General features: G+C 56.4%; 1 protein-coding gene across 2 annotated transcripts in view; it reads left to right on the top strand.

Moving 5' to 3' along the window:
* The window catches only part of ZC3H18 (zinc finger CCCH-type containing 18), a 60,831-nt gene that overhangs the window by 15,868 nt on the left and 19,799 nt on the right, over positions 1–25,164 (top strand). Inside the window, exons 3-9 of one of the 2 annotated variants that reach the window (XM_044255571.1) lie at positions 2,950–3,034; positions 3,711–3,782; positions 13,290–13,438; positions 13,751–13,843; positions 14,736–14,893; positions 20,440–20,557; positions 21,720–21,988. In XM_044255571.1, coding sequence (XP_044111506.1) covers positions 2,950–3,034; positions 3,711–3,782; positions 13,290–13,438; positions 13,751–13,843; positions 14,736–14,893; positions 20,440–20,557; positions 21,720–21,988 — 944 coding nt within the window. The remainder of the gene's footprint in view (positions 1–2,949; positions 3,035–3,710; positions 3,783–13,289; positions 13,439–13,750; positions 13,844–14,735; positions 14,894–20,439; positions 20,558–21,719; positions 21,989–25,164) is intronic. The other variant, XM_044255572.1, reaches the window with a different exon arrangement.

The following is a 25,164-nucleotide window of genomic DNA, read 5'->3' as shown; positions in this document are numbered from 1 at the left end:
AGCAGGGCCTCTCCGGGGGACGTCGCGTCGTGAGTGCTCTGCCGTGCGTTGCTAGGTCTGTCACAGAGTGTTTCCAGCAGCTGCGCAGAGCTGCTCTCCGTGGCTCGCGTGGCCACTCAGCAGTCTGGAGATGGGTGGCTGGCTCTCCTTTCTGCTCTGCCAAGTGTTGGAAGTCCCAGCTTTGCAGAAACATCTCCTTAAATCTCACCCAGTGCCCTTGCTGTGAGCGGACTGCGGACCTGCTCTCCTCAGCCCCGCTCCTGTGCCTTAATTTCCAAGTGAAGCACAGAGATTCGAATGGCTTGTGATCTTTCAGAAGAGCCCGCTCTCCCGGTGACCCAAGAACCTGCTCTCTGTTTGAGCCTGTGTAAACCGCACAGGAAGGGTTGGCGTGGCGGTCATCTCTGTCAGGACGGTCGTAGAAAGAAGACGCTCAGGGCCAGAGGAGAGCGGTGTGCTGTTCCGCACGTGAAGGGTGCGCGTGCCCTCTGAGACGTGAGGAAATCGTCCTCGGTTGGGAAGTGGGGAGACAGGGCTGGTGCGCGAAAGGGGCGGGCCTCAGCCAGACGACGAGTACTCCCGGGGACGAGAGAAGTCCCTGAATAAATTATTTAATCTTTTCAAAGAAAAGTCACTCTGTTGCTTCTTAAGGGATAGAACTTTCTAGCAGGTGTTCTTTGCACTGTAAAATGGTTTTTTTAGATTTATTTACTGGAGAGTGCACACGTGTGCAGTGGGGGGGGCGGGGGGAGGGAGGAAGAGTCCTCAGGCAGACTGCACCCTGAGCCCGGACCCCAGCACGGGGCTCAGCCTCCCGACCCTGAGACCATGACCAGAGCCGAAACCTGCAGTTGGATACTTAACCAGCTGCCACTCGGGCGCCCCTAAATGCTTTTGTAGTAAGTAAATATTTTCAAGGCAGGAATGATACAAATACCTCAGCTTTAAAAATAAGTCATCAGGGGCGCCTGGGTGGCTCAGTGGGTTGGGGCTGCTGCCTTCATTTCAGGTCATGATCTCGGGGTCCTGAGATCGAGTCCCACGTCGGGCTCTCTGTTCAGCAGGGGGCCTGCTTCCTCCTCCTCTCTCTCTCTGCCTGCCTCTCTGCCTACTTGTGATCTCTCTGTCAAATAAATAAAATCTTAAAAAAAAAAAAAAGTCATCAGAAACCCAGGGTTTGACCCAGGTATTTCTTCATTAAACAGATAGTTAACATTGGCCAGAAGCCCAGCGCTGTGCTTGGACGTGACATAGTCCGGCCTGGGAGAGCTCCTGTTCAGTCGGGCAGGGCCGTGGTGGCCAAGACCCGTCACAAAGGGAGCAGGGGGTAGGGAGCCGGAGACTCACCTGCCATCTGAATATGGGACGAGCTGCGCGTTAACAGAAGCGGAGAAGTAAAAGGGCGGGCTGGGGTCCGAAAGGCCACCGCATGTGGGCAGTCAGGAGAGAGTGGGCCACGAGGCAGGACGTGGCTCCAGACCGCGTGGAACAGGGCCGTGCTTTGGATGAGCGCGATGCCGCAGGAGAGGGTAGATGCTCCCATGACTCCCGCAGCCTGCCCTGTGTGACCCCTGGGTTGGGTGGCCCGGAACAGGCTAGGACAGGGGGGCTCCATCTGGGACCTCCCGACAGAGATGGTGGGGTGGCTGCATACTCACTCTGGACTGCAGGTGACCCCTGGGGCTGGGGGCTCAGCTGAGGGACTCAGGCGGGTGTCCCTGCAGGTCATTGGGACTGAGGCCGTGGGGTACTGGCGGCCGGCCAGGGCACAGAGCAGTAGTCTGGATCACGGCTGCTCTTGGGAACCCCTGAGGGCGAGACCCACCCAAGCTCCCGTGTTTTCAAAGCCCCTGCATCATGTCAAGACTTGACAGCTGAGGTTAGGAGCTCTGCGCTACGGAGAGAGGGGCCTGGGTCTCACGGACCTCCCTCTTCCCCAGCTCCGGGCTTTTAAATTAGAGGACGTGGGTGTTTAGTTTTTTGTTTTTAAAGGAGCCACTTTGAAATATACCAGAACATTTTGTTCCTTTTTTTTTTTTTAAGGTTTTATTTATCTGAGTGATAGAGCACAAGCAGGGGGAGTGGCAGGGAGAGGGAGAAGCAGAAGCAGACTCCCCACGGAGCAGGGAGCCTGACTCAGAACTTGATCCCAGGACCCTGGGATCATGACCTGAGCCAAAGGCAGACGCTTCACTGATGGAGCCCCCCAGGCGCCCTAGAGTGTTTAGTTTCTTTTTGTTTTGGTTTGGTTTTTTGTTTGTTTGTTTAAGATTTTATTTATTTGAGTGAGAGGGAGAAACAGACTCCCCACTGAGCTGAGAGTCTAACGTGGAATTCAGCCAAGCCAGGACCCTGAGATGATGACCCAAGCCAAAGGCAGATACATAACCAGTGGAGCCACCCAGGCGCCCCGAGAGTGTTTAGTTTTAAGAACATAAAATATTCTGGGGCACCTGGCTGGCTCGGCTGGTTAAGTGTGTGACTCTTGATTTCAGCTCCGTCCGTAATCTCCCTTGGGGCTCCACACTCGCTGGGGAGTCTGCTTACGGCTCGCTCTCTCTGTGTCCCTCTCCCCATTGATGCATTCTCTCTCACTCTCTTTCTCTCTAAAATAAATGAAAACAAATCTTTAAAAAAGAGCATAAATATTTTGCTCTATAAATCTTGTTGAAACATTGGGGGAGTATTAAAAACCTGTAGTGTAACCGTTTTCTGCCCAGCATTGCTAATGAAGGGAGCCGTGGTGAAACCCTGCTTCACCCCTGCCATGCCTGTGTCCTGGGGTGTTTTTACTTGGTGTTCCTCTTTGTGCCTCGGTCTCGGAGGCGAGCTCGACACAGCCCCATAGCGCTGGCTGAGGAATCTGGGTTGCCTATTGGCCGATGCCCCTCCCACCTCCTTTCTCCCGTTAAGGTGATTCCCTCTTAAGTCCTGTTGTCTCTCTTTCAGGACGATGATCTGGAGGAGGGCGAAGTAAAGGACCCCAGTGACAGGAAGGTGAGGCCGCGCCCCACCTGCCGATTCTTCATGAAAGGTAATTGTCCAGGGGGCCTGGTGTGGCCTTGGCTTTTCCCGGGACTCTGGTGGTGGTTCAGCTCTGAAGCTGTGCGAGGCTGTTCTTGGGGCCAGACTGTGACCATTGGTGGCAGTATTGGCATCAATCCTTCATGGGTCTTTGCCTCACTTGACGGACTTGGAGGGGCCCAGACTCGCCATTTTCACACTTGTGGTTCCAGGCCCACCTGTTTCTAGAGAAAGGTAGCTCTCATGGCGACAGTATCATTCCCTTTCCCTAAGGCCAGACGTCCCAGGCGCCAGTGCAGACATTTTCCCACAACTGTGAGGAAAGTTGCCACTTTTTTGCTAAATGTATCGAAGCGGAAGTACACCCTTCCTTCGGAATGGAGCGGCCCCGAGTGCGGCAGAGTGCAGCAGGGCCCGCTCGCTCCGGGAGGGTGTATGGCGCAAGCCAGGTGGCTGGGACAGGCAGCAGAGGCGCGGAGCGGGGCAGACCCGGGAATGGCCGTGCGAACCCTGGTCCGCGAGGGTCGCCGTGCCGAGCGGCAGTAGTGGGGGCGCGGTCCTTGTAGCTCCGCGCTGTCCGTGCACAGGTAGGAAGATGCTTGTGTTGGTCCCGCCTCACTCTGGCCCTGGGCGCCCTCGCTCGTGGCCCAGCGATTTCACAAGGGCTTCCTGTACTTCTTTTCCAGATGTTGTGGCAGCATTGTCCACTCCTCTTGCACCAGTGTCACATTCCATGCCCTTCAGAGGCCAGGGGACAGGTACAAAGTCTACGGTACTCACTCTCTGTTCCGGAGGCCAGACTTCTTTCTCCTGGATCCAGCATTCTGATGTGAAGCCAGAAGGAAGGGGGAGGCTCTGAGGGGCAGAGAGCGGTCGTGGACCGCTGTTCTTAGAGGCACCGGAGGCTCGCGGGAGCCTTGCGGATGGCACGGGGTGGGGGGACGGCAGGGGACGGTGGAGTCTCACCTTCCCGAGAGGGCAGGCTCTGCCCTTGAGCGGCCCCTGGAGGGCCCTCTCCCGACACCCAGGATGACGCGGTGCAGAGGGGGCACGGGGACCAGGGAGCCGATGCGCTCAGGACCCCGGTCAGCTCCCTCCGTGGGGCGCGCGCTCCAGGCCTGTGCCGTGCACACGCGGGCTGCGCCTTCTGCGGAGAGGAGGCTCCTTGGAGGTGGACGTGCGCGTGGTGAGCTCCGCTGTGTGGCCACGTGCGTTCTGCCCTCGGGAGGGTGGCTGCCGGTGACGCCGTGGGCAGTGTGGGCACCCTGAGAACGCAAAGTGTGTGGTATGTTGTAGGAAGTCAGTTCTTGACAGGTCTTTAAAACTTTGGTATTTGAGGGGTGCTTGGGTGGTGCGGTCAGTTAAGTGTCTGACTCTTGATCTCCGCTCGGATCTCCGTCTCAGAGTCACGAGCTCGAAGTGCACCTTGGGCTCCGGGCTCGACACGGAGCCTGCTTTAAAAAAAGTTTTGGTATTTGAAATGTTAACACTTCAGAAAATTGTAACTTACGCGGAGGACTTCTTTTCCATAATTATGTGGGCATAAATGATGTCAATGCACCTTTGAAATGTCTAGATTACAGAGAAGGAGGCCAGTACGTACGTGCTGGCATAGGTGTACGTGTGGTGTGGTCAGACTGTGGCTCAGCATCCGGGCCAGCCCGTCAGGACTAGCCGGGGGCTGCGCCGGCAGGAGGCAGCGCCACCCGTCCATGCCACAGAGGTTGCGGTGCGCGGGGTCGCAGCGCTCAGCTGATGTCCAGAGTCGAGCAGCAGCGCGTGACGTTGCTGCTGGGCCTGCAGGTCGGCGTCCTCAGGACTTGCCTCGTGGGCAGGGACTGGGCACCGTCTCCGTGGACCCTGTGGTCCCCAGGGCCACTTCGCAGCGGGAGGGAGGTCCCTCCAGAGTCCAGTGAAATGCCCAGCTTGGGTTTCAGAGACAAAGGCCAGCGGGCAGGGCTTTCTGCAGGGAAAATCTGAGGCTAGCGGCAGCTGGCCTTCTCTGCAGCTCGATTGCGCAGAATCAGTAACTTGTTTCAGACTTTGCTTCTAAGTATATATTTACCTTTTCTGCCCACACTTGTTCGTTCTACACAGTAGTATGATACAGTACAAAAAGAAATGGTTGATGCTTTGGGGGTTCTAGAATACATCTCTTGCTTCTTTTCTTAGTTATGCGAGTTTTGGGGGTGAAATGTTTTTGTTTACCTTCAGTTTTTAGCTTGGTATTAAATTGAGATGAGTTCGTGTGAGTTCCGTTTATTAGCAAGAGAAGTCACTTTAAAAATAATACAGAATTTGTTGTGTTGGACGAGATGCGGAGACCTGAAACCTTCACACTGGCGGGGGCGCAGAACAGTGCCGGTGCCAGAGGACAGGTGGCCCCGAGAACAGGAGAGGGTAGAGCTCGCCGGTGACCCAGTCACTTTTGCTTCTGGGTCTCTACCCATGAGAAAGGAAAACGTACATCCACACAAAAATTTGTACGTAACTGTTCGTAAAAGCAGTGTTCAAAATAGCCAGCAGGTGCAAACAACCCAGGTGTCCACCAGCTCACACGTGGTCCCACGCAGTGCGGTCTGTCCGTGCAGCGGGACGCCACGCCAGCCCGAAACGCAGGAAGAGCAGGCCCCACCGCACAGGCGAACCCCGAGGACACTCTGCCACTTAGAGAAGCCAGACAATAAAGTGCCCCGTTTGTGCGTTTTCGTCTATGCGAACCACCCAGAATGATCTGTCAAGGCAGGAACCGGGTTAGTCATTGTCTGAGCTGCAGAGCCCGGGAGGAGAGAGGGCGTGGGAGCGGGCAGGGTGGGTGGCGGGCAGTGGGGGTGATGGGCAGTGGGGGCGACGGCCAGGGGGTACCGGGCTTCCTTGTAGGGCGATGGCTGCGCACCTCCTGCGTCCGTACTGAAACTCACTAAATTACGCTCTGTAGATGGAGGTATTTTGTGGTCTGTAAAATCTATCTTAATTTGAAAATTCTTTCTAAGAAAATTTGTTAGTTACATTCCTATTAAAAGGTTTCTGCAGGGGCGCCTGGGTGGCTCAGTTGGTTAAGCCACTGCCTTCAGCTCAGGTCATGATTCCAGCGTCCTGGGATTGAGTCCCACATCAGACTCCTTGCTCGGCGGGGAGCCTGCTTCTCCCTCTGCCTCTGCCTGCCTCTCTGTCTGCCTGTGCTCGCTCTCTCTCCCTCTCTCTCTCTGACAAATAAATTAAAAAAAAAAAAAAAGGTTTCTGCAGATTAATCATTAATTGTCCAAATGGATACATTGGTATTTGTGACTGTGGACAATGAAATGTACTTAGAAATAAAAATGGAAACATTTTTTAAAAGATTTTACTCATTTGACAGAGAGCACCAGCAAGGGGAGCAGCTGGCAGAGGCAGAGGGAGAGGGGGAAGCCAGCTCCCCACTGAGCAGGGAGCCCGATGCGGGGCTCGATCCCAGGACCCTGGGATCATGACCTGAGCCAAAGGCAGATGGTTAACCAGCTGAACCACGCAGGTGCCCCTAAATGGAAACGTTCTTAAGCACCGTGTTTCGTTTGCGGCGTGTTTCTACCTCTGGTGTATTTATGTTGAACCATCAAGATATATAAAGTGCTGTAAAGGCCTAAATGACATTTCCTTTAAATTGTGGCCTACTTCGGGTTTCTGAGCCAGCCGGAAGTAGTGCCCGCCTGTTCTGTGGGCCAGACCTTGTCCCTGCTCCTTCCTGTTTCCCCCTGTTCTCTCCGTCCCTCCACTCCTTCTCTCTCTCTCTCTCTCTCTCTCACACACACACACACACACACACAAACACAGAGTTTGGTAAAATATGCCTGAGGTGAGGTTTGCCATCTTAACTGTTTCGGAGCGGAAGCTCGTGTCGTGTTCACTTTGTTGCCATCGCCCTGTCCGTCTCTAGAACTCTTTCCCTCTTGTAAAACTGAAACTCTGTAGCCATTAGCAATCACTTCCTGTTCCTCCTCCCCGCAGGCCCTGGCCGCCACCATCCTCCCATCCGAATTGTCTGCTTTAGGTGCCCAGTGTGAGCGGAACGACGCGATGTCCTTGGGGTTCATTTGTGTTTTAGCAGGTGTCAGGTTCTTTTTTCTTTGTTTAAGATTTTATTTATTTATTTGACAGACACAGTGAGAGGGGGAACACAAGCAGGGGGAGTGGGAGAGGGAGAAGCAGGCTTCCCACCGAGCAGGGAGCCCGAGACGGGTCTAGATCCCAGGACCCTGAGTTCATGAGCTGAGCCGAAGGCAGACGATCGACGCCTGCGCCCCCCGGTGCTCTTCCTTTCCTGGGTTAGTGGTCCTCCGTGCATACACCGTGGTTTGTGAATCCGTTCATCCAGCAGTGGACACGGGTTGTGTCCGTCTTTCTGCTGCTGTGAACATAGGTATGCATGTGTCTTCAGGACGCTGCTTTGGAATTTTGGCAGCTGTGTGCCCAGCACCGGAGCTCCCAGATCGTGCGGTTATCCTGTTTATAATTCCTCAAGGAGCCGCTGTACTCTTTTCCACGGGAGCAACAGCGCGTTGGATCCCCGTCCACGGTGCGCGGGACCCAGGGCCTCCAAACCGACACTTAGTGTGACCTGACTGTTTGATAGTAAGCATCCTGATGAGAAATGGCATCTCGTGGTGGTTTTGATTTATGTTTCCGTAGTGGTTAGTGCCGCGGAGTGCCTCGTCGTGAGCACATTGGCCATTCGAAGAGTCTCTTCTCCTCAGAGAAATGCTCGTTGCCTTCTTTGAATCCCTGCATTCTCTTTTATGCTTAAAGCAGAAGATCTTCAGATGTGGTCTGCAGACCCCTAGGGGCTCTTAAAATTCTTTGAAGGGACCCTGACGTCAGAACTACTTCTGTGGTCGTGAGCTGGTACTGGGGCTCACCGCCGCACACTCGGGGTTCAGTGACAGGGCTTTCGTGTAATGGTGGCTCTGAGAGCACAGGAAGAGTTCTAAGTAAAGTTTACCTTTGAGTGCAGGGTTTCTAAAAAAAAAAAATTGAGGTATAATATCCATGCCCTAAAACTCATGTTTTTAAGCATACTTTAAATTTAATAACTAATTAATAAACAAATTTAATAACTTTTATTAAATTTACCAAGTTGTGTGGCCGTCACCACAGTCCAGTTGTAGAACATGTCCCTGGCCCCAGGAAGACCCCGCAGTGCTGGTCTGTCCCGCATTCCGCATGACGAGATGGGGACGCCCCCGGAACCCCTCTTCCACCCAAGGGGGCACGGCCGCATCTCCGGGGAGGCCGCGAGGCTTGCGCTGTGAGCGGGGCCGCTGCGGTGACACAGAACACCGTGTCCTCTGAAGCAGTGAGCCTGCTGCCTGCGGGACAGCAGCTGCCAGTACCTGTTGCTAAGCAGGAGCTTCGGGCTCTGACGTGAAAGTCAGGATTTTGGAGGGCCTGACGGTGCACCTGCGGTGCTTAATGACTTTTCCGAGTGACCAGTGCGTGGCGTCAGGGTCACACCCGCGCAGGAGGCCCGCTCACAGCGCGAGGTGGACCAGCGGCATCAGCGCCGCAGTCGGAAACGTTCAGCGCGAGGGTTCCAGGCCCCGCACGGCCGCTCACGGCAGCCCCGCCGCGCCTCGGCGTGAGGCCGGCTTCCCTTCGCCTGCTCCGGCCAAACCAGCCGTCCCGGCGAACAAAGCAGAAGGTGACGAGACCGCGCTGTCCGTGTCCCTGTCGGCCGGAGAGGTTTGCAGGGAGGGAGGGAAGGCTGCTCGTGTCACTAAGTATTTGTACAAGTTTTCGTGAGTATTTATGCTACTGTACCGTTAGCGTAAGTTACACGGGGCACGTGCTGTGTCTTTGAGCTTTTTCAGTCTTCATGTCTCTGGTAAATACCGATAGGGAGGGCCCACTTGTGACTCTTTGGGCTCCGAAGACTTAGACATTAAAGAACTTCCGGCTTCGAGGGACGCCTGGGTGGCTCAGTGGGTTAAAGCCTCTGCCTTCGGCTCAGGTCATGATCCCAGTGTCCTGGGATCGAGTCCCACATTGGGATCCTTGCTCGGCGGGGAGCCTGCTTCTCCCTCTGCCTCTGCCTCTGCCTGCCACTCTGTCTGCCTTTGCTTGCTCTCTCCCTCTCTCTCTCTGATAAATAAATAAAATCTTTTAAAAAAACAAAACAAAAAAAAGAGCTTCCGGCTTCGAGTCTGCGTCATTCACAGAGAAGCCGCCCCGCACTGTTGGAAGTCTTTCCCTGGCACAGTGCAGGGTTTCCTTGGAGAAGTTCCGGTTTTATCTCCGGTACCACGAGAGGGGACCGGTTGTCTGTGAAATGGGAAAGGAATGTGCTCGCCCGTGATGGTCCGCGGACGTGATGCCCGTTACGACACACGTTTGTGGATTCTAGGTTGGTCCTTAATACGGGAGGATTAGGTTTTTTCATATTCTGCCTTCCTTGCAGTGGTAATTTCTTAAAACCATGAAGCACTTTAAACTTCTTGACTTTTATAGTCCCGCTGTTTTCTGTTCTGAGTTACTCAGACTCCCAGGAGTGGGCCCACCGTGTCTCATTTAGGGATGACAGTAGCAGACGCCCTCGCGACGCGAGCCCTGCGCCGTGCTGACCGCCAGGCCGAGCGACAGCGCAAGGCGTTAACTCGCGTTAACTCGGACCCAGCGCGCGCACGTGTGGCTTTCTTCCCCTGACGTTCCTCACTGCAGGAGAAGCCGGTTGGGTCCTGGCTCTGTCGGGGGTGTGGTTGTGAGCTCTGGGCTGCTGCCACACACAGACGTGGCTTTGCTGTCCCGTCGTCTCTGGGTGCGGTTCCTCTGATCGCTGCAGAAGAACCTATAGGTTTTCTGCAAAGGTTGTGCCTGTCTCACGGGTCACGGTGTGTGGGTATCGTCACGCAGTTCCTTTTTCATAGATCTGTGATTTGGTGACGAGAAGCAGGGTCACCGCGGCGTGTGGTACAAGCAGGGGAAACCGGGCGGGCTCACCGACCCACTGACTGGCCCGCCCCCCAGCAGGTGGCTCACTGTCTCTGGCAGGAGGCCCTGGAAGCGGGGAGACTGCTGAATCCCTTTTAGAGTATTTGGATGTGTTTTTATGTTACTTTTATTTCTTACCTATAAATATTTCGTATATTTAAAATAACACTGTGCGCAGTGGCATACACGATGATAGAAAACAGTAGTTACTAAGATGCCTGCCGTTCAGTTAAGAAACACCATCAGTGCCTCCGAAGCCATGTATATGCCACCGTGAAGAGTCTTGTCGCCTGTCCCGCCGCTGTGACCACACTTCCATGTCTGCTTGTTCCTGCTGGCTTGTGCCCAGGTCCCTGCCCGGGGTCCTCACATTGTGAGGAACCTGTTTCTTCCCCTGGCCAGAGGCACAGTCCCCATAAATTCTGGATTTGTGAAGCTTCCTTTGGAAGTAGAAGAACATACAGTTTTAGAGCAAGGTTTTTCCTCCATTTTCTAGAGAATATTTTTCCCTAAAGAAAATGCTTTTTTAAATTATGAAAGTAATACATAACTGACAGGATAGTAAAAGATAAAAGTCTTTTTACCATTTAACAGTTTGGGGTGTTTCTTTCCAGGCTTTTTTCTACACAGTTAAAAATTCACTTTTTAAAAGGCTCGTGGATGGTTGGCTCTGTCGACAGAGTGTGCGAGTCTTCATCTCGGGGTTTTGAGTTGAAGTCCTGCATCAGGTGTAGCGATGACTTAAAAATAAAATCGTAAAAAAAATAGGGGCACCTGCGGGGCTCAGATGGTGAAGCCTCTGCCTTCGGCTCAGGTCATGATCCCAGGGTCCTGGGATCGAGCCCCGCATTGGGCTCTCTGCTCGGCGGGGAGCCTGCTTCCCCCTCTCCCTCTGCCATTCCCTCTGCTTGTGCTCACTGGTTCTCTCTCTGTCAAACAAATAAATAAAATCTTAAAAAATTTAAATAAAATAATTAAAAAAACAGAAGTCTGCCGGGAGCTCTCCCGCTCCCTCGCCTGCGTGTGCCGGGCATCTGTGCTGGTGGGGTGGTGGGACCTTCTGCCCAGACCACCGCCGCCTTGTGTTTGCTGGGTAGGAGTCAGCACGCGTCCAGCCAGGATCTTTGCACACCCAGGCGCACACGGTCCGCGAGGCCAAGCTCCTGTCACCCCACAACGTCTCGGGGGGCACAGGCTGCTGCTCTTGCCTATGGCGCTCCTGACTGATGTCTTCCCTTCCTCTCTTCTCCCCTGCCTGGCGGACCAGGAAAAGAGCTTTTTTGTCTGTAGGCTCATTGGGTGATGTTTTGTTTTCATTTTGAAAATATTTTACATATGGGGCACCTGGATAGCATCCAGCTCTTGGTGTCAGCTCATGTTATGATCTCAGGGTCATGAGATCGAGCCCCACACCGGGCTCCACACTCAGCACGGGGTCTGCTTGGGCGTCTTTCCCTCCCCCTCTGCTCCTCGCCTGCACACTCCCCCTCTCTCTCTCACTCTCTAAAATAAATAAGTAAAGTCTTTTCAATAAAATATTTTATGTACAAAAAAGAACAGAGATTACCAAATACCCATTTATCTACCACCCAGGTACGTATGTTAGCTTAAAAAAGTTATGGGAACTCGGGGCTTAGGCTATTAATACTTTCCTGCACTTGCGGACTTTCTGCAGAAAGCCTCCATTGGTCCTGACCTGCCCAGCAGGGAGGGCACCGGGCGAGCTCTGTGACACACAGGGAAGGGCTTGGCAGCGTTTGGAACCCCTTGTGTACATGCGGGACTGCATCCAGGGTCTGGTTTCAGTAAAGCTCTCTGCGACTCTGGGACCTGAACTCCTCGTAGTATAATGTTTCCTCCCCTCTGACTTAAGTGTGATTTCTCCAGTGCTCTTAAGAATTTTAAAAGTCATTTTTGCATTTCCAGAGAATTAATTTTAAGCATACTTTATTTTGTATTTAATTCAGCTCAGTATTTTGTATTTAATTCAGCTTAGGTTGGTTTTAATCCAAATTTAAATATTCATGATGCCTAAAAGGTAAATTTAGCCGTTTCCTAAATACCAAATGATTATTTCTCCTTAACTTCTATTATACAAGGGAAAATATGTTTTGTCGATAGAAACATTCAAGTGGACTATTACATTTAGAAGGGAATATATATTAAAAGATGGTTTAAAATTTAACTATGTGTGAACCCCTTGAAAATGTTTTAAAAACTATTCAGATATTTATGCCATATTTGTGCTTATTATTAACATTACATGTTTTAAAATTAAGTTTTATTTTTATTCGTGTGTTTTATTTAATTATTTTTTGAAGACAGCTCTACACCCACCATGGGGCTCAAACTCCCGACCCTGCGGTCAAGGTCGTGTGCTCCACAGCCTGAGCGGGAGTCCTCCCCACCACGTGAAATTTTTTGAAAGTGATTCCCTTACCGATTAAATTAAAACTTGGACTTCTTGCCTTCTGCTCTGAGAAGTCAAGTGGATTCCTGTATAATCTTGGTGTTCTGTTACGGAATAATTCCAAAAGGCGACTTCGTAAGATATTTTGTGCGGTGCGAACGGCCGGGGAGTTCCCGTCCCCCGCGTCTTGCGTCTCCCGCCTTTTTAAGCCAGAGATACGCTGCAAGGCTTTGTGAGACTTCTGGTGGCAGAAGCGCAGGTGCCCGGAGCCTCAGAGACGGCCCGAGCAGCGGGGCAGGACTCCCGCGGTGACGGAGTGTTGGGGTCCGGATGAGGATCTCGCACGCGCTCCTCGGAGCCCTTCTGGGGGTGTCGCGTCCCCTGTGCGGGAGGCCGCCTCACAGAGCAGGGGCAGCCTGGGATCGTCTGGGGTGCTCTAGGACATCGCTCTTCTTAGGGGGAGAGGAACTCTTCCCAGCGTGACTTAGGAGCGGGGTCCAGGTTCCTCCACCACACGAGCCCAGCCCCTTGCGGGGGCCCTTAGGAAGTCCTGCTCCCCGAAGCTCCTCGGCCCGGGCCGTGGCCATAGACCTTCCAGGCGGCCTGCGCGGAACTCGCGCTTGTGTGGAGGTGGGGGCTGGGCAAGGCTGGTGGCGGCTCCGTTCACAGGGAGGAGTGGGCCCGGGGCCTGTCCGTGCTCAGGTACACACAGCCAATGAGCTGGCGCGAGCTGCGGCGGGAGCCCTGGAGCACCCGCAGGTCCCCCCCAGGCCCTCCAAGAGCCGCTGCCCCTGGCATGGGCCCCAGGCTGCCGCTGCACGCACAGCGGGCGGGAGGTTGGCCTGTGCGCCCTGGTTCTCTTCTCCCCTTCCTGACGTGGCTTTTGTCTCCATAGGGAACTGCACGTGGGGAATGAACTGTAGGTTTATACATCCCGGAGTCAACGACAAGGGCAACTATTCCTTAATCACCAAAGCCGAGCCTTTCCCGCCTAACGGTGCCCCGCCTCTTGGACCTCACCCGCTGATGCCCGCCAACCCATGGGTGCGTGAACCCCTCTTTCTCTAACTGCTAACAGGTGGGACAGCTAAGCTCTCTGAATCTTCAGCTTGCAGCACGTTAGCAGCTTGTGTGAAAGGCACTTCTGTGACATCACACAGTCACTGAGTCGCCTTCCAGAGGCTTCCGTGTCTCCATGTGGAGGTAATCGTAGATTTGGGTTGGGCCAGACTGAGGCCTGGGGAGCAGGTGCCATGCAGCTAGCTGATGCTCTTGCTGGGCTTTTTGCTCCCATTTTTGTATAAATTTTAAAGTTTTGCTTGCTTTCTCAACTTTTCCCTTCTCATTTTTTAATAGGGTGGGCCAGTAGTTGATGAAATTTTGCCTCCACCCCCTCCAGAGCCCCCCACAGAGAGTGCCTGGGAACGAGGACTCCGGCACGCGAAGGAGGTAACCAGACAGCCCAAGAAGAAAATGCTAGCAGCGGTCCCTTGAGCCAGAGTAACATTTCTTTGATTCGGAGACAAGGATTGAAAACCCAGTAAAGTCTCTGAAGCGAGGGGTATATTTCTGTGATTTCTCTGTAGAGCTGTGAATGGAAACCGATGTCTGTCAGTCTCTCCAAGGTGCGCGAGGTCACAGCACACAGCCCGCTGCCTTCCTGTGGCTTGGGCAGTGGTGGGCCCCACCCCGGCTAGTGCCGCAGCCCCCGGCTGCCCAGAGCCACTCCCCGGAGACTTAGCACGGGGGGCCCTGCCCGCGGAGGAGCCGTCCTCTCCCGAGGAGGCCAGGTGCTCACGCACACCCTCCCCTCCTTCCCTGCTCTCTGGCTCCGGGCCATACCTTGGCGCCCGCTGTCTGTCGGCACCAGGCCTGCTTGCTGAGTCCCCACTTCCCTCCAGTGAGGTGACAGACTAGAAACCCTTCTCCTCCCTCGCTCGGCACACAACCCCGTCCTGCCTTTCCTCTGAGACTGGAACCGCTCCATGTGGCTTTTCTGCCACAAGCGGCCTCCCCTTCCCCTCCACACGTGGGCCTCCTCCCTGAGCGACAGGCTGGTTCCCAGCCCAGTGTGAGGACCGTTTCCGGAGGTGCCGGCTCTCTCACCGCTTTGTGGAACGTGAGCGAGCTCCAAGGCACCGCCGAGCGGGCCCGTCCCGGCTGCCGGGTGCGGAGACGGCGCGCTCCCGACCCGGAGCAGGGGCACGTCTCCCCCACCCGGCACGCTCTCGCGGGCCACTTCTGCCATGCTGGCCGGAGCTCCGTGGGTCACATCAGGACAGGCTGCCCTTTGCCCTTCCTGACAGTACCGGCATTAACGTCTTCCTTCTTACAATGGTAGGTTTTAAAAAAAGCAACCATTCGAAAAGAACAGGAGCCTGATTTTGAAGAGAAAAGGTTTACGGTGACCATTGGCGAAGACGAACGGGAGTTCGACAAGGAGAATGAAGTGTTCCGAGATTGGAATTACCGCATCACCCGAGACGTGCGAGACACAGTGTAAGGACCGGTTCTGCGTCTTCCTTTCCTTCGACAGAGCATGCGCTGCTGCCGGCTGTGTGAGCCCGGGCTCGGGAGAGCAGCCGCACATCGGTTCCCTCAGGCATCGGGGCCCGTGCGTGTCCCCGTCCTGGACGGAGAATGGCGTCCCCGCGGTCCTTTCGGACTCTTTGTATCAACTTTCCTTGGTTCTTGGCTCTGGGAAGGAAGTGTGTCAGCCCTGGCAGGGCTGTGTGCCTGGGGAGGGCTCGGCTCCCTGCGCGCTCTGAGCTCGGAGAACTTCTGCACCCGTTCTTGGAGCCCCATCGGTCTGCCTCTGCCCGCCTTCCTCCCGGCACCCATGAGATTGTCACCAGAGTCCAGGAGCTGGGCAGGTGTGACCCTTTTCCTTTTCTCCTCCCCAGCGTTCCACTGCTGGGCTCTCAGAGGCTCATTCGCAAGGCGCATGTGGCTGAAAGCCCCGAGTCAGAATTTCAGGAATCGAGTAGCGTTCGGTAAAGCGCTCATCCGCCCGCGCTCCGGTTCCCGGGGGAAGGCCGGCTGTCCTGTGCCCACTCGGAGGGGCAGGATCAGGCAGGTTTCTCCTGAGCAGCAGCCGCAGGGTGGGCCCCACTCCCAGGCACGGTGTGGCCCCCAGTCGGGCTTGTAGTGACGTGCGTTCCCGGGTGCTGCCAGGAAGGGCCGGTCGCCGGGGTCTGGCTGGGCCAGCGGTGGTGGAGGCGGTGCAGAGGGGAGGGTCTCCTTCGGCGCTCGTGCTTCGGGACCCGGCCGCCCTGCCCTGCACCCACCAGGCTGTCTCAGGGCCCTCCTGTCCCGTGTGCAGAAAGGAAGGGGAGGAAGCTCATCCGTCCTGCCTGTCATGGCAGGGGACAGCCCAGAGGTCAGTGGGTAGAGATTGAAAGATGGAGTTCAGACCTCTGTGTTCTAATTCTGGGTACGAAGGCACCTCAGTCCCGGACAGGAACACGGGAATCGGGAGCAGTCTGCCAGGGCACGCGGCCCCCATCCTGTCCTGAGCCCTCACGTTCTCCTTGTGTCGAAGGCGGGTGAGGATCTTGTCCTGCGGGGAGTGGGGGAAGGGGAGAGCCCTGGGAGCTGGTGCGTGTGTACAGGGCACAGGACGAGCACGGAGCAGAGGGTGCTCCCTCGGTTGGTCATCTGGGCACTGAAAGAAGAGCTCTAGAACCTCGGTCGGGTTCACCCCGACCCTGTTTCCCAGCCCTGGCTGCAGCGGGGGGCCTCACCCCGGGCCTGCTGGGGAGCAGTGCTGGCAGGTCTGGTTCTGTAGCCGTGCTTGGCCCCGCCCTGGGCTGGGGACAGTCCCCGCTGCAGGGCCTTCAGCCTCTGCAGCTCTGAAGAGGGGCCTTCAAGCCCAGTGCTCACTGGTGTTGGCCACTTGGACATCGGTGCCTTAGCATGAACTAGGGGCTTCTGTGACACGCTTGTGCTGGGCCCCGACCAGACCTTGTCAGTGAGGACCTCTGGGAACAGGGTCCCGGCGTGGGTCAGGTGGGAAGCCACCTCTGCTGCGTCAGCTGGGGTTCACTGAGCAGAGGAGACGCCCCCCACCAGCTATCTTAATGGAGAGCATTTAACGGAAAGACCTGCTGTCCAGGAAGACTGGAAGCAGCGTGCCCACCCCCTGCAGAGAGGGAGGGGAGAGGCTGGAGGAGGCACTCGGACTCTGGTCACTGAGGAGGGGACACTGGCCAGCCACACTGACGTCTCTGGAGTGGGTGAGGAGGCCGGGCTGCAGGAGTGGTGCGGGCAGTGGGCAGGGCGAGGACACAGAGGGCCCTTCTCCACCCCAGCCTCCCCAGCCCCCATGGCACGTGCCGGGGACCGGGCTCTCGCGGAGCAGCTGGCAGAACGGAAGGCACTTGACTGCGAGCACGCGGGGCGGCGGGGACACCGGGCAAGTGACTTCACGGCAGTTCAAGGGCATCTGTGGAGAACTCAAAAAGTTCAGCATGACCAGCTCTCCTTTCCCAGGCGCCCACGGCTGAGGTGCTCCTCAGCCAGCAGCCGGACAGCCCCGTGACCAAGGTCCCTATGTGTGCTGGGCAGGGAAGGCAGGAACAGGGCTGAGGGCTGAGCTCAGGGGTGGCCACGGGACCAGCAGTGCAGGGGGGCGGGGGTTGTTAGAAACGCCCACATCAGAGCGCCCGGGCCCGGGGGTGTGTCCCTGGCTGCTGCCAAGCCTCGTGGCTGATTCTGCCGCCCTCCCCCAAGCTCCCAGGCCGCGGACACCTGTTCTCGGGGCCTGGGCTGCCTAGCTCACCGCTGGCTGTGCATGGAGAGCTGAGTCGCGGTCACGCAAGGGCGCCGGTGTCCTCAGTGCGGGCGGCTCCGGCCCCGCGGGGGTGCACGCCAGGAGGAAGCTCTGAACGGTGGAAAGGGTGGGAAACGGGTGTTTTCTTCACGCTGGTATCGGAATGAATGTGTCTAGCAGGGTCATTTGGTAAAAATAGCGCTTTCCTAGACAGACCCCGGGTGGTGACGGGACAGGTTTCTTCCCGCCGCTGCAGCGCTGGGTTCTGACACCGGCCAGCCTGCGGGACCTCGCCCAGCCGACGGGAAGGCCTGTCCCCTCCGTCGGGGAGCCCCCTCTCTTCATCTCAGCGTTGGGGGGTCAGGCCCCACGGCGGGCATGGAGGCTGTTTCAGAAAGGAGCAAAGGAGGCCAGAGGAGCATCTCTGCCTGGCAGCCGGGCCGGCGGGGAGCAGGGACGCGGCGCCGGGCCTGCAGGAGGCAGGGGCTGGCACACGGGCCCCGGGGTCCTTGCAGGAGCTGGAGGCCGCAGAAATGCTCGGCAGTCAGGGGCCTGGGCTGGTGCCCTTCCCGGGGTGTGTCCTCCAAGCCACTGTCGCCCGCAGACCGGGGCCCTGACGGCCTGCCCCCCGGCGCCGAGCAGTCCCGCAGGACAGGAGCCACGCACACGCTGCTGACCCCGCTTTCCAAACACGAATCGGTCAGAGCAGCCCTTTTTAGAGAGCACGCGCACCCTCACGCCCGCCATGGGATGTGCTCGCGGCCTCCGCGGGCTGCGGCGACGGGGCTGTTGCCACGGGGCCTGCGTGCCGGCCTCGCCAGGCCCCGCTCTCGTCTTCACTCTGACCGGGGCCCTGGGCGGCTGCGGCGCTTTGGAAGACGTCCGGCTGCCTGGAACGGAAGAGCCAGCCTTGGGGCGCCTGCCGGGTCCTGGGGGGCCGGGGACAGGCCTCCCAGAAGGCAGCCAACTCGCTGCAGGCCATCAGGCGGAGGCCTTGAGCGTTACCCCGAGTGGCAGGTCTCTGGGTGGCAGGTGCCTCAGTGTCCCCCGCCACCTTACTCAAGGGGAGACTTGGTCTGGAGCCAAGAAATCCCTGGCTGAACGCCCATCTGTTGCTGGGTTTACATTCCCTCGTTCCTCCATTGGGGTCCCAGGCACCCCCAGAGCAGGTGCTCTGGGTCTGGGTAGTAAGCTGGCGGGCTCCTCACCCTCCTCGTGGTTAGCAGCGGTCCTTTTCCCGTCGATGACATGTCTGCCTCGTCCCTGTGGGAGGCTCTTTTATCCTCCCTGCTGGGCTCTGTCTCTGGGCTTCCCGTCCCATCCCCGTGGGCTGTTCCTTTCCTCCCCAGAAAGGCCTCCTGGCGTGGGGTCCCAGAGGGCGCGTGTTTCTTGGCTAGTCTCCCTGGCCTGTGTCTAGCAGCGCACCCGGGGCCAGCTCATCTGGCTCACGCAGCGGCTCGCCGCTGTGTGGACCGCGAGGGCCCTGCGTCTGGGAATGAACCGACAGCTTAATTCTTGGCAGGGTCTAGTCGTCCCGCCGAACACAGAGAACATCGTCGCGTTTATTCACACATGTTTTGTGTCTTTCCGGTGTTCTCTGTGTGCTTCTGTTTTAATTTTACATAGTTAACATAACAGCGCAGTATTGGTTTCTGGAGGAGCAATCCGGGATTCGTCCCTTCCGTACAACACGCAGCGCTCATCCTGACAGATGCCCTCCTCAACGCCTGTTCCCCGCCTGCCCCAGCCTCCCCAAGCCACCCTCCGTCTTCCTCAGCTTGTTCCCTATTAACAGTCCCTCATGGTTTGTGTCCCTCTCCAGTGTCGTCTTCCATTATTTTGCCTTCCCTTCCCTTCGATCCTCTGTTTTGTTTCTTAAATTCCACGTACAAGTGAAATCATCCACATGAGTGAGAGCGTATGAGAATTGTCTTTCTCTGACTAATTTCACTTAGCATAATAGCCTCTAGTTCCGTCCTCAGCATCGCAAATGGCAAGATTTTGTTTTGCAACGGCTGAGTAATACTCCTTTGTGTGTATACCCCACTTCTTTTGTATCCGTTCGTCTGCCGATGGACACCTGGGCTCTTCCCATAGTTCGGCTGTTGTCGATAAAGCTGTGGTAAACATTAGGGTGCACGTGTCCCCTGGAATCTGTATCTCTGTATCCTCTGGGTGAACAGCGGGTAGTGCAGCTGCCGGGTCATTGGGAAGCTCTCGTGTCAGCGTCGTGAGGCCCCTGCACGCTGTATCCTCAGCTCTCGTTCCCACCAACAGTGCAACATGCTGGTGGGGTTTTGGTACGGATGGCATGGGCTGTGTAGATATTGTATTTATTTGTTTATTTTTAAGATTTTATTTATTTGAGAGAGAGAAAGAGCGAGAGAGAGCACAAGCGGGCTGCCGGGAGAGGGAGAAGCAGGCTCCGCGCGGAGCAGGGAGCCTGATGCATCCCTGGACCTCAGGATCATGACCTGAGCCAAAGGCAGATGCTTCAGCGACTGGGCGACCCGGGCTCTCCGTATGTGTACCTGTTTTAACTGTGTTGGCTCTTCCAATCCATGAGCATGGAACATTTTTCCATTTCTTTATGTGCTCTCGAGAGTTGTGAAGTCTTCCTGAAACACGTTCTGCTCATTTCCGGTGACCGTGCTTTGTCCCGCAGTCCCCTCCGTCTCGCTGACTGTCATCAACGCAGACGGCTCTGCTTGGTCTCCCGGGCTCTGATGCTCTGGTCTCGGTCGGCCTCACTGGGCTCCTCTGGCTGCTTGCGTTGGCTTTACTGTGTCTCAGTTTCCGGGTGTGGATCCTTCTCCTTCTCGCCGGGTCTGCTGCCTCCCGGTTGCAGCGGCCGAGCCCCTGTCCCGCCGGTGGCTGCTCATGAAGGCCGTGGCCTGGCCTTAGAGAAGTGCCCGTCTGTTCCCATTGAGTAGGAGGTTGCTTGAGTCCACAGGGGACACGTGTGTGCAGCCACGTCAGGGAAGCGCCACCGCCGCTTCCTTCCAGGACTGCCACCGGCGGGTGGGCACTCTGGTCCCAGACTCCGCCACCAGCGGACGGTGCGGTCCTGTGGTTTTTCTCTCTGGTCTGTCGCGATGGGTGGTGTAGGCAGGAATTTCCTCGTGTGCACTCAGCCTCGCACGCCTAGAATAAACGCCCTGAGTCACGGCCTGGTCTCTTAATGGTGTCGGATTCAGTTCGCTGACCTTTTATGTCATGTCCTGGTGTTCATATTCCCAAGTGGTGAGGTTTGTGTTTTCTGGGCTGTTTTCAGACTCGAGCCTTACGCGGACCCGTATTACGACTACGACATCGAGCGCTTCTGGCGCGGCGGGCACTACGAGAACTTCCGGGTGCAGTACACGGAGACGGAGCCGTACCACAGCTACCGGGTGAGTGGGCCGCGCGGGGCTTCGGACGGGCCTGGTCGTGCGTGTCGGCCCGGTGGACCAGCGTCAAGCCCAGATTAAGTCTCTGTGGGGAAGCAGTTCAGATCCAGAGATTACATCGGTGGTGACCTGTGGACCGACTGCCTTTAGTTTGTGTTCCTACTGTGATGTGAAATTTTAAAATTTTAAAAATTAGGTTTGTGGAGAGGGTTATTCCTGTCAGCGTAAGCCGGCACGGGAGTGTGTTCCGCGCTCCCGAACAGATTCCTCCTTCGGGCTTCCTAACAGTACCGTTTGGAAGTGTGCTGTCCTCCTCCGCTGGCGTAACCTGGGCCTCTCCCCAGCTGTGCCGCGCTGGTCTCCGGGAGGACCACTCCGTGTTGGTGTTTTTCGATGGGTGGATGTTTCAGTCTTTGAGTCCCTGATGTTTTCAGAGTGAGGAGAGAGCTGCTGCTTAGACGAGGTCGGGCGGGAGCAGTAGCGTGCTCTTTGTGATGGAGTTCTGAGCACAGAGGGTGGGGACTTCCTGGGAGCCCACGGATGGGGGCCGTGATCGACCATCCTGTGCTGCTCTCCCTGGTAGCCTGTCTGTGGGGCCAGGCTGCCGGGGTGCAGTGTGCATGCCAGGCAGGGCAGCCTGGAAGGTCGCTAAGTCCTTTAGAGCCCCTTTCCGCCTCCTCTCTCCCTTACCATATCCATGATTCGGGCCAGGGGAAGGGCAGACACGTGCTTCATTTCCTCCCGCAGCTTCCTGGAGCCCGAAGCCCAGCTTCCTGCTGTGATTTGGGCATCACCGTTTTAACTTTGACTGTTAGCGCACGTGGACGGATGAGCGCAGACTTGTGGTTCAGAAAGGCGTTGAAGGGTTGTGCATAGGAAAGCAAGGGCCAGCACTTTGGGGCGCCCCCTCTGTACCAGACTCCCCTGAGCAGAATGCTTTGGGCCGCGACCACCGGAGGCCTTGCTGGGTCATGTCCAGCCCTCGCTGGAAGGGCTGAGGCGGGAGACAGGTAGTGTGGAACCGCCAGCTTGGGGCCCAAGCTGGAATCGGGCTCCCCGCGTAATGCTGTGTTTTAAGGAGAAACTTGAGAACAGAGTGAGCACTTGAGATCGATCCCCGTGGCCTCGGTGCCAGGCACCACCCAGTACATGTGTTTGGCTTTAGGACCGGGAGCGCGAGCGGGAGCGGGAGAACCGACAGCGGGAGCGCGAGCGGGAGCGCGAGCGGGACCGAGAGCGGGAGCGGCGGCAGCGGGAGCGGGAGCGCGAGCGCGAGCGGGAGCGGGACAAGGAGCGGCAGCGGAGGAAGGAGGAGTGGGAGAGAGAGCGAGCCAAGCGGGACGAGAAGGACCGGCAGCACAGAGACCGTGACCGCGAGAAGGAGCGCGAGAAGGAGAAGGAGAAGCCGAAGCCCCGTTCCCCGCAGCCACCAAGGTAGGCCATCCGCCCCCTGGGCTCTGGGTTCGTGGCCCCGGGCCCGGAGAGGAGGGGGCTCGCCAGATGCGCACGGGTCCCGTCTGCCGGCCGTAGTCCCGCGCCCACAATCGTTGCTGAGGAGTGCTGGTGTGTTTTGAGGGGCGGGTGCCGCCCCCTCCCGGAACGGGTGTGTTACGGTGGGAGCGCACGCCAGGGGCGCCTTCTCGTTGCCTTAAATCGGGGAAGTTGTGAATTCCCAGTGCCCCTGCTTTGGCAGCGAGGGTAGGAGGTTGCTGGCCACCGTGTGGGCTCTCGTGTCCGCCGGGGGAGGACAGGCCTCCGGGCAGCCCTTCTCTGGGTGCTCGCCTCGGTGCCCTGCATCAGGAGAGCTGCCATGGTGACCGCAGGGTGGGCGCCGACGGCACGCAGCTCAGCAGCGGCCCTACAGACCGGGCAGGTTCTGGGCCTTCAGCCAGCCCTTGTTTAAAATACCCACGGGGGCACCAGGGTGTCCGTTGTCGTCGGCTGGTGATTGCGGCTCAGGTCGTGGTCTCACGGTCTTGGAAGCAAGCAGCACGTCGGGTCTGTGTTCGGTGTCGGCTTGAGTTTTTCTCTCTCCCCCTCCCCCTCCCCCTCCCACTACTTGCCCTCTCTCTCTCTCCCTCTCTCTCTCTCTCTCTCAAGTATATCTTTGAAAAATGAATAGAATGCGTGCATATGTGTATTTGACTACTAGAGCAGGTCGGGTGATGCTCAGAAGATCATGGAACTGGAGAAGTTTGGTCTGTGCTTGCGGCCTCGTGAGAGGACGTGTGCGCGCCCCGCAGTGTGTCTCTTGGAAGCGGGCGAGGTCAGCGGTGCGTAGGCCACGCAGCACGGAGGCGCTGCCCTCGTCCTCCCCCAGACGCCGCCCCGCCCCGGCAGCAGCAGCCCACTTTCTGTCTGTAGATGTGCTGCTGCCGGACCCCGCACGTAAATGGGGTCACCCGTGCGGGCTTCTGTCATTGGCTCCTTTCACTTGGCAGGATGTTTCCCGAGGTTCACGTGCCCTTACTCCGCACCCTTCTGCGGCTGGCTGCTGCTCTGTGGTGGGGGGGTGTGCGGCCGTTTGTTTACCTGCTCGGCCACGGACGGACACTTAGGTTATTCCTGCCTTTCAGCTGTTGTGAACGTGAACATTCGCGTGCAAATGTGTGTGTGGGAATCGTTTTTGCTTCCCTTGGGTGTATAGCTCGGAGTGGAGCTGCTGGATCATATGGTAACTGTGTTTAGCCTTTGGAGGAATTTCTAGAATCTTCCTAGATAGCTGCATCCGTTTACATTCCCACCAGGAATGTGTGAGGGTTCCAGTTTCCTCCAGATGATTCATTATCGTCTCCCTTTGTTGCGGTGGTGGTGGCCGTCCTGCCGGCTGTGACCCGGTAGCTTGCTGTGGCTTCATTTTCATTTTCCTGAGCCTCTTTTCATGTGCTTCTTGGTGTGTGTGCTTGAGAGAAATGTCTATTCAGGTCCTTTTCCTACTTCCTTATTTTATTTTTTGCTCACTGTCTTTATTTCTGAGTTGAATGTGTCCTGGGTACAGACCCCTGGTCCAGCACCCTCTCGTGCGTGCGCACCCCCCGCCGAACTCTGCATTCTCAGGTTCGCCTTCTTGATGATGTCCATTTTTTCTTTTTTTGAGGAAAAGCCTCTTTTTTTACATTTTTTCCAACTTTATTAGGCGCAGTTAACATGTGCTGACGTGTGACATTGCACAAACTTAAAATACACGGTGTGATGCGTGGCCCTGCCTCCGTGCCGCAGAATGTCCTCCGCTGTCCGTCGGCACCGGCACCGGCACCGGCACCGGCGCCGGCGCACGTGCATGGGGAGAACACGGCAGATCTACCCTCGTGGCAGCTTTCACGTGCACAAGACCGAATCCCTCGCCGCAGCTCCTGTGGCTACACGAGATCCTCAGACTTACTCCTCTTCTGACTGGAGTGGGAGCAGCTCCCCATGTCCGGCAGCCTCAGCCCTGGCACCCGCTGTTCTGCTGTCAGTCTCCATGAGCGCGGCTCTGTTAGGCTCCTCATAGAAGGGGCGCCTGGGGGTCTCAGTCATTCAGCACCTGCCCACGGATCAGGCTGCGATCCCAGCATCTTGGGACGAGCATTGGGCTCCCTGATCGACAGGAAGCCTGTTTCTCCCTCTGCCATTCCCCTGCTTTCTTCCCTTTCTTGCTCTCCCTCCCTCTCCCTCTCCCTCTCTCTCTCTCTCTCTCTCTCTCACTCTGTGAAATAAATAAATACTCTTTAAGGGGGAAAAAAAGGATGCCACATGTAAGTGACCAGGCACAGTGAGAACAGAGATGCTTTCTTTGTCTGACTTACTCAGCCCAGTTCTCGGTCGCCATCGGAGTCCTCACCGAGGGCGGGACAACCTCCTTTCCGTGGCTGAGCCGTAACCATCATGCGGTCCGTCCACATTGCCTTGATCCGTGCGTCCAGCCACGGGCTCCTGTTGAGAACATGGCTGAGGCGAGCGGGCGAGTGCAGACGTGTCTTTCTGTTCTCATTTCCTCTGGATGTTTAGCCGGAAGCGGTGGCCGGGCCACGCCGGCTTCCCTTTCCTTCAGCCTCACTGACACGGTGACCAGCTCTGCTTTGGATTTCGGCCACTTGAAGAGGTGGGGCATGATACCTCATTGTGGGTTTGACCTGCGTGTCCCTGATCATTAGAGGTGCTGAGCATCTTTTCACGGACCTGTTAGCCATCTGGATGTCCTCTTTTACAAAATGGTCAGGAAATTGCCCATTTTAAGTCCGATTTCTTTTGGCTATTGAGTTGTACGAATTTCTTGGCATAGTTTGTGTGTTAACCCCTTATCTGGTAGATGGTTTGTACTTATTTTTTCTTATTCTTGTAGGTTGTCTTTTCGTTTTATTATTTTTTTCTGTGCAAAAGGTTTTTAGTTGAATGTGGTCCTGCTTATTTATTAATTTATTTTCCATCTTCAGATATATATTTTTTATATAAGTTCCATTAATTAACGCAATATTGTATTACTAGTTTCGGGGTAGAGTGCAGTGATCAAACTTATTTATGCTTTATCTTGTTGCCTGTGCTGCAGATGTCCTGATCAGACAGACTTTACTGAGATGCGTATCAAGGAGCTTTTGTTCCCGTGTTTTCTTCTAGGAACTTCATGGTTT

The sequence above is a fragment of the Neovison vison genome, chromosome 7 (assembly GCF_020171115.1).
Source record: "Neovison vison isolate M4711 chromosome 7, ASM_NN_V1, whole genome shotgun sequence".
NCBI classification, from domain to species: Eukaryota; Metazoa; Chordata; class Mammalia; order Carnivora; family Mustelidae; genus Neogale; species Neogale vison.
The sequence above is the reverse complement of the archived record's forward strand: the minus strand, read 5'-3'. Positions and strand labels throughout refer to the sequence as shown.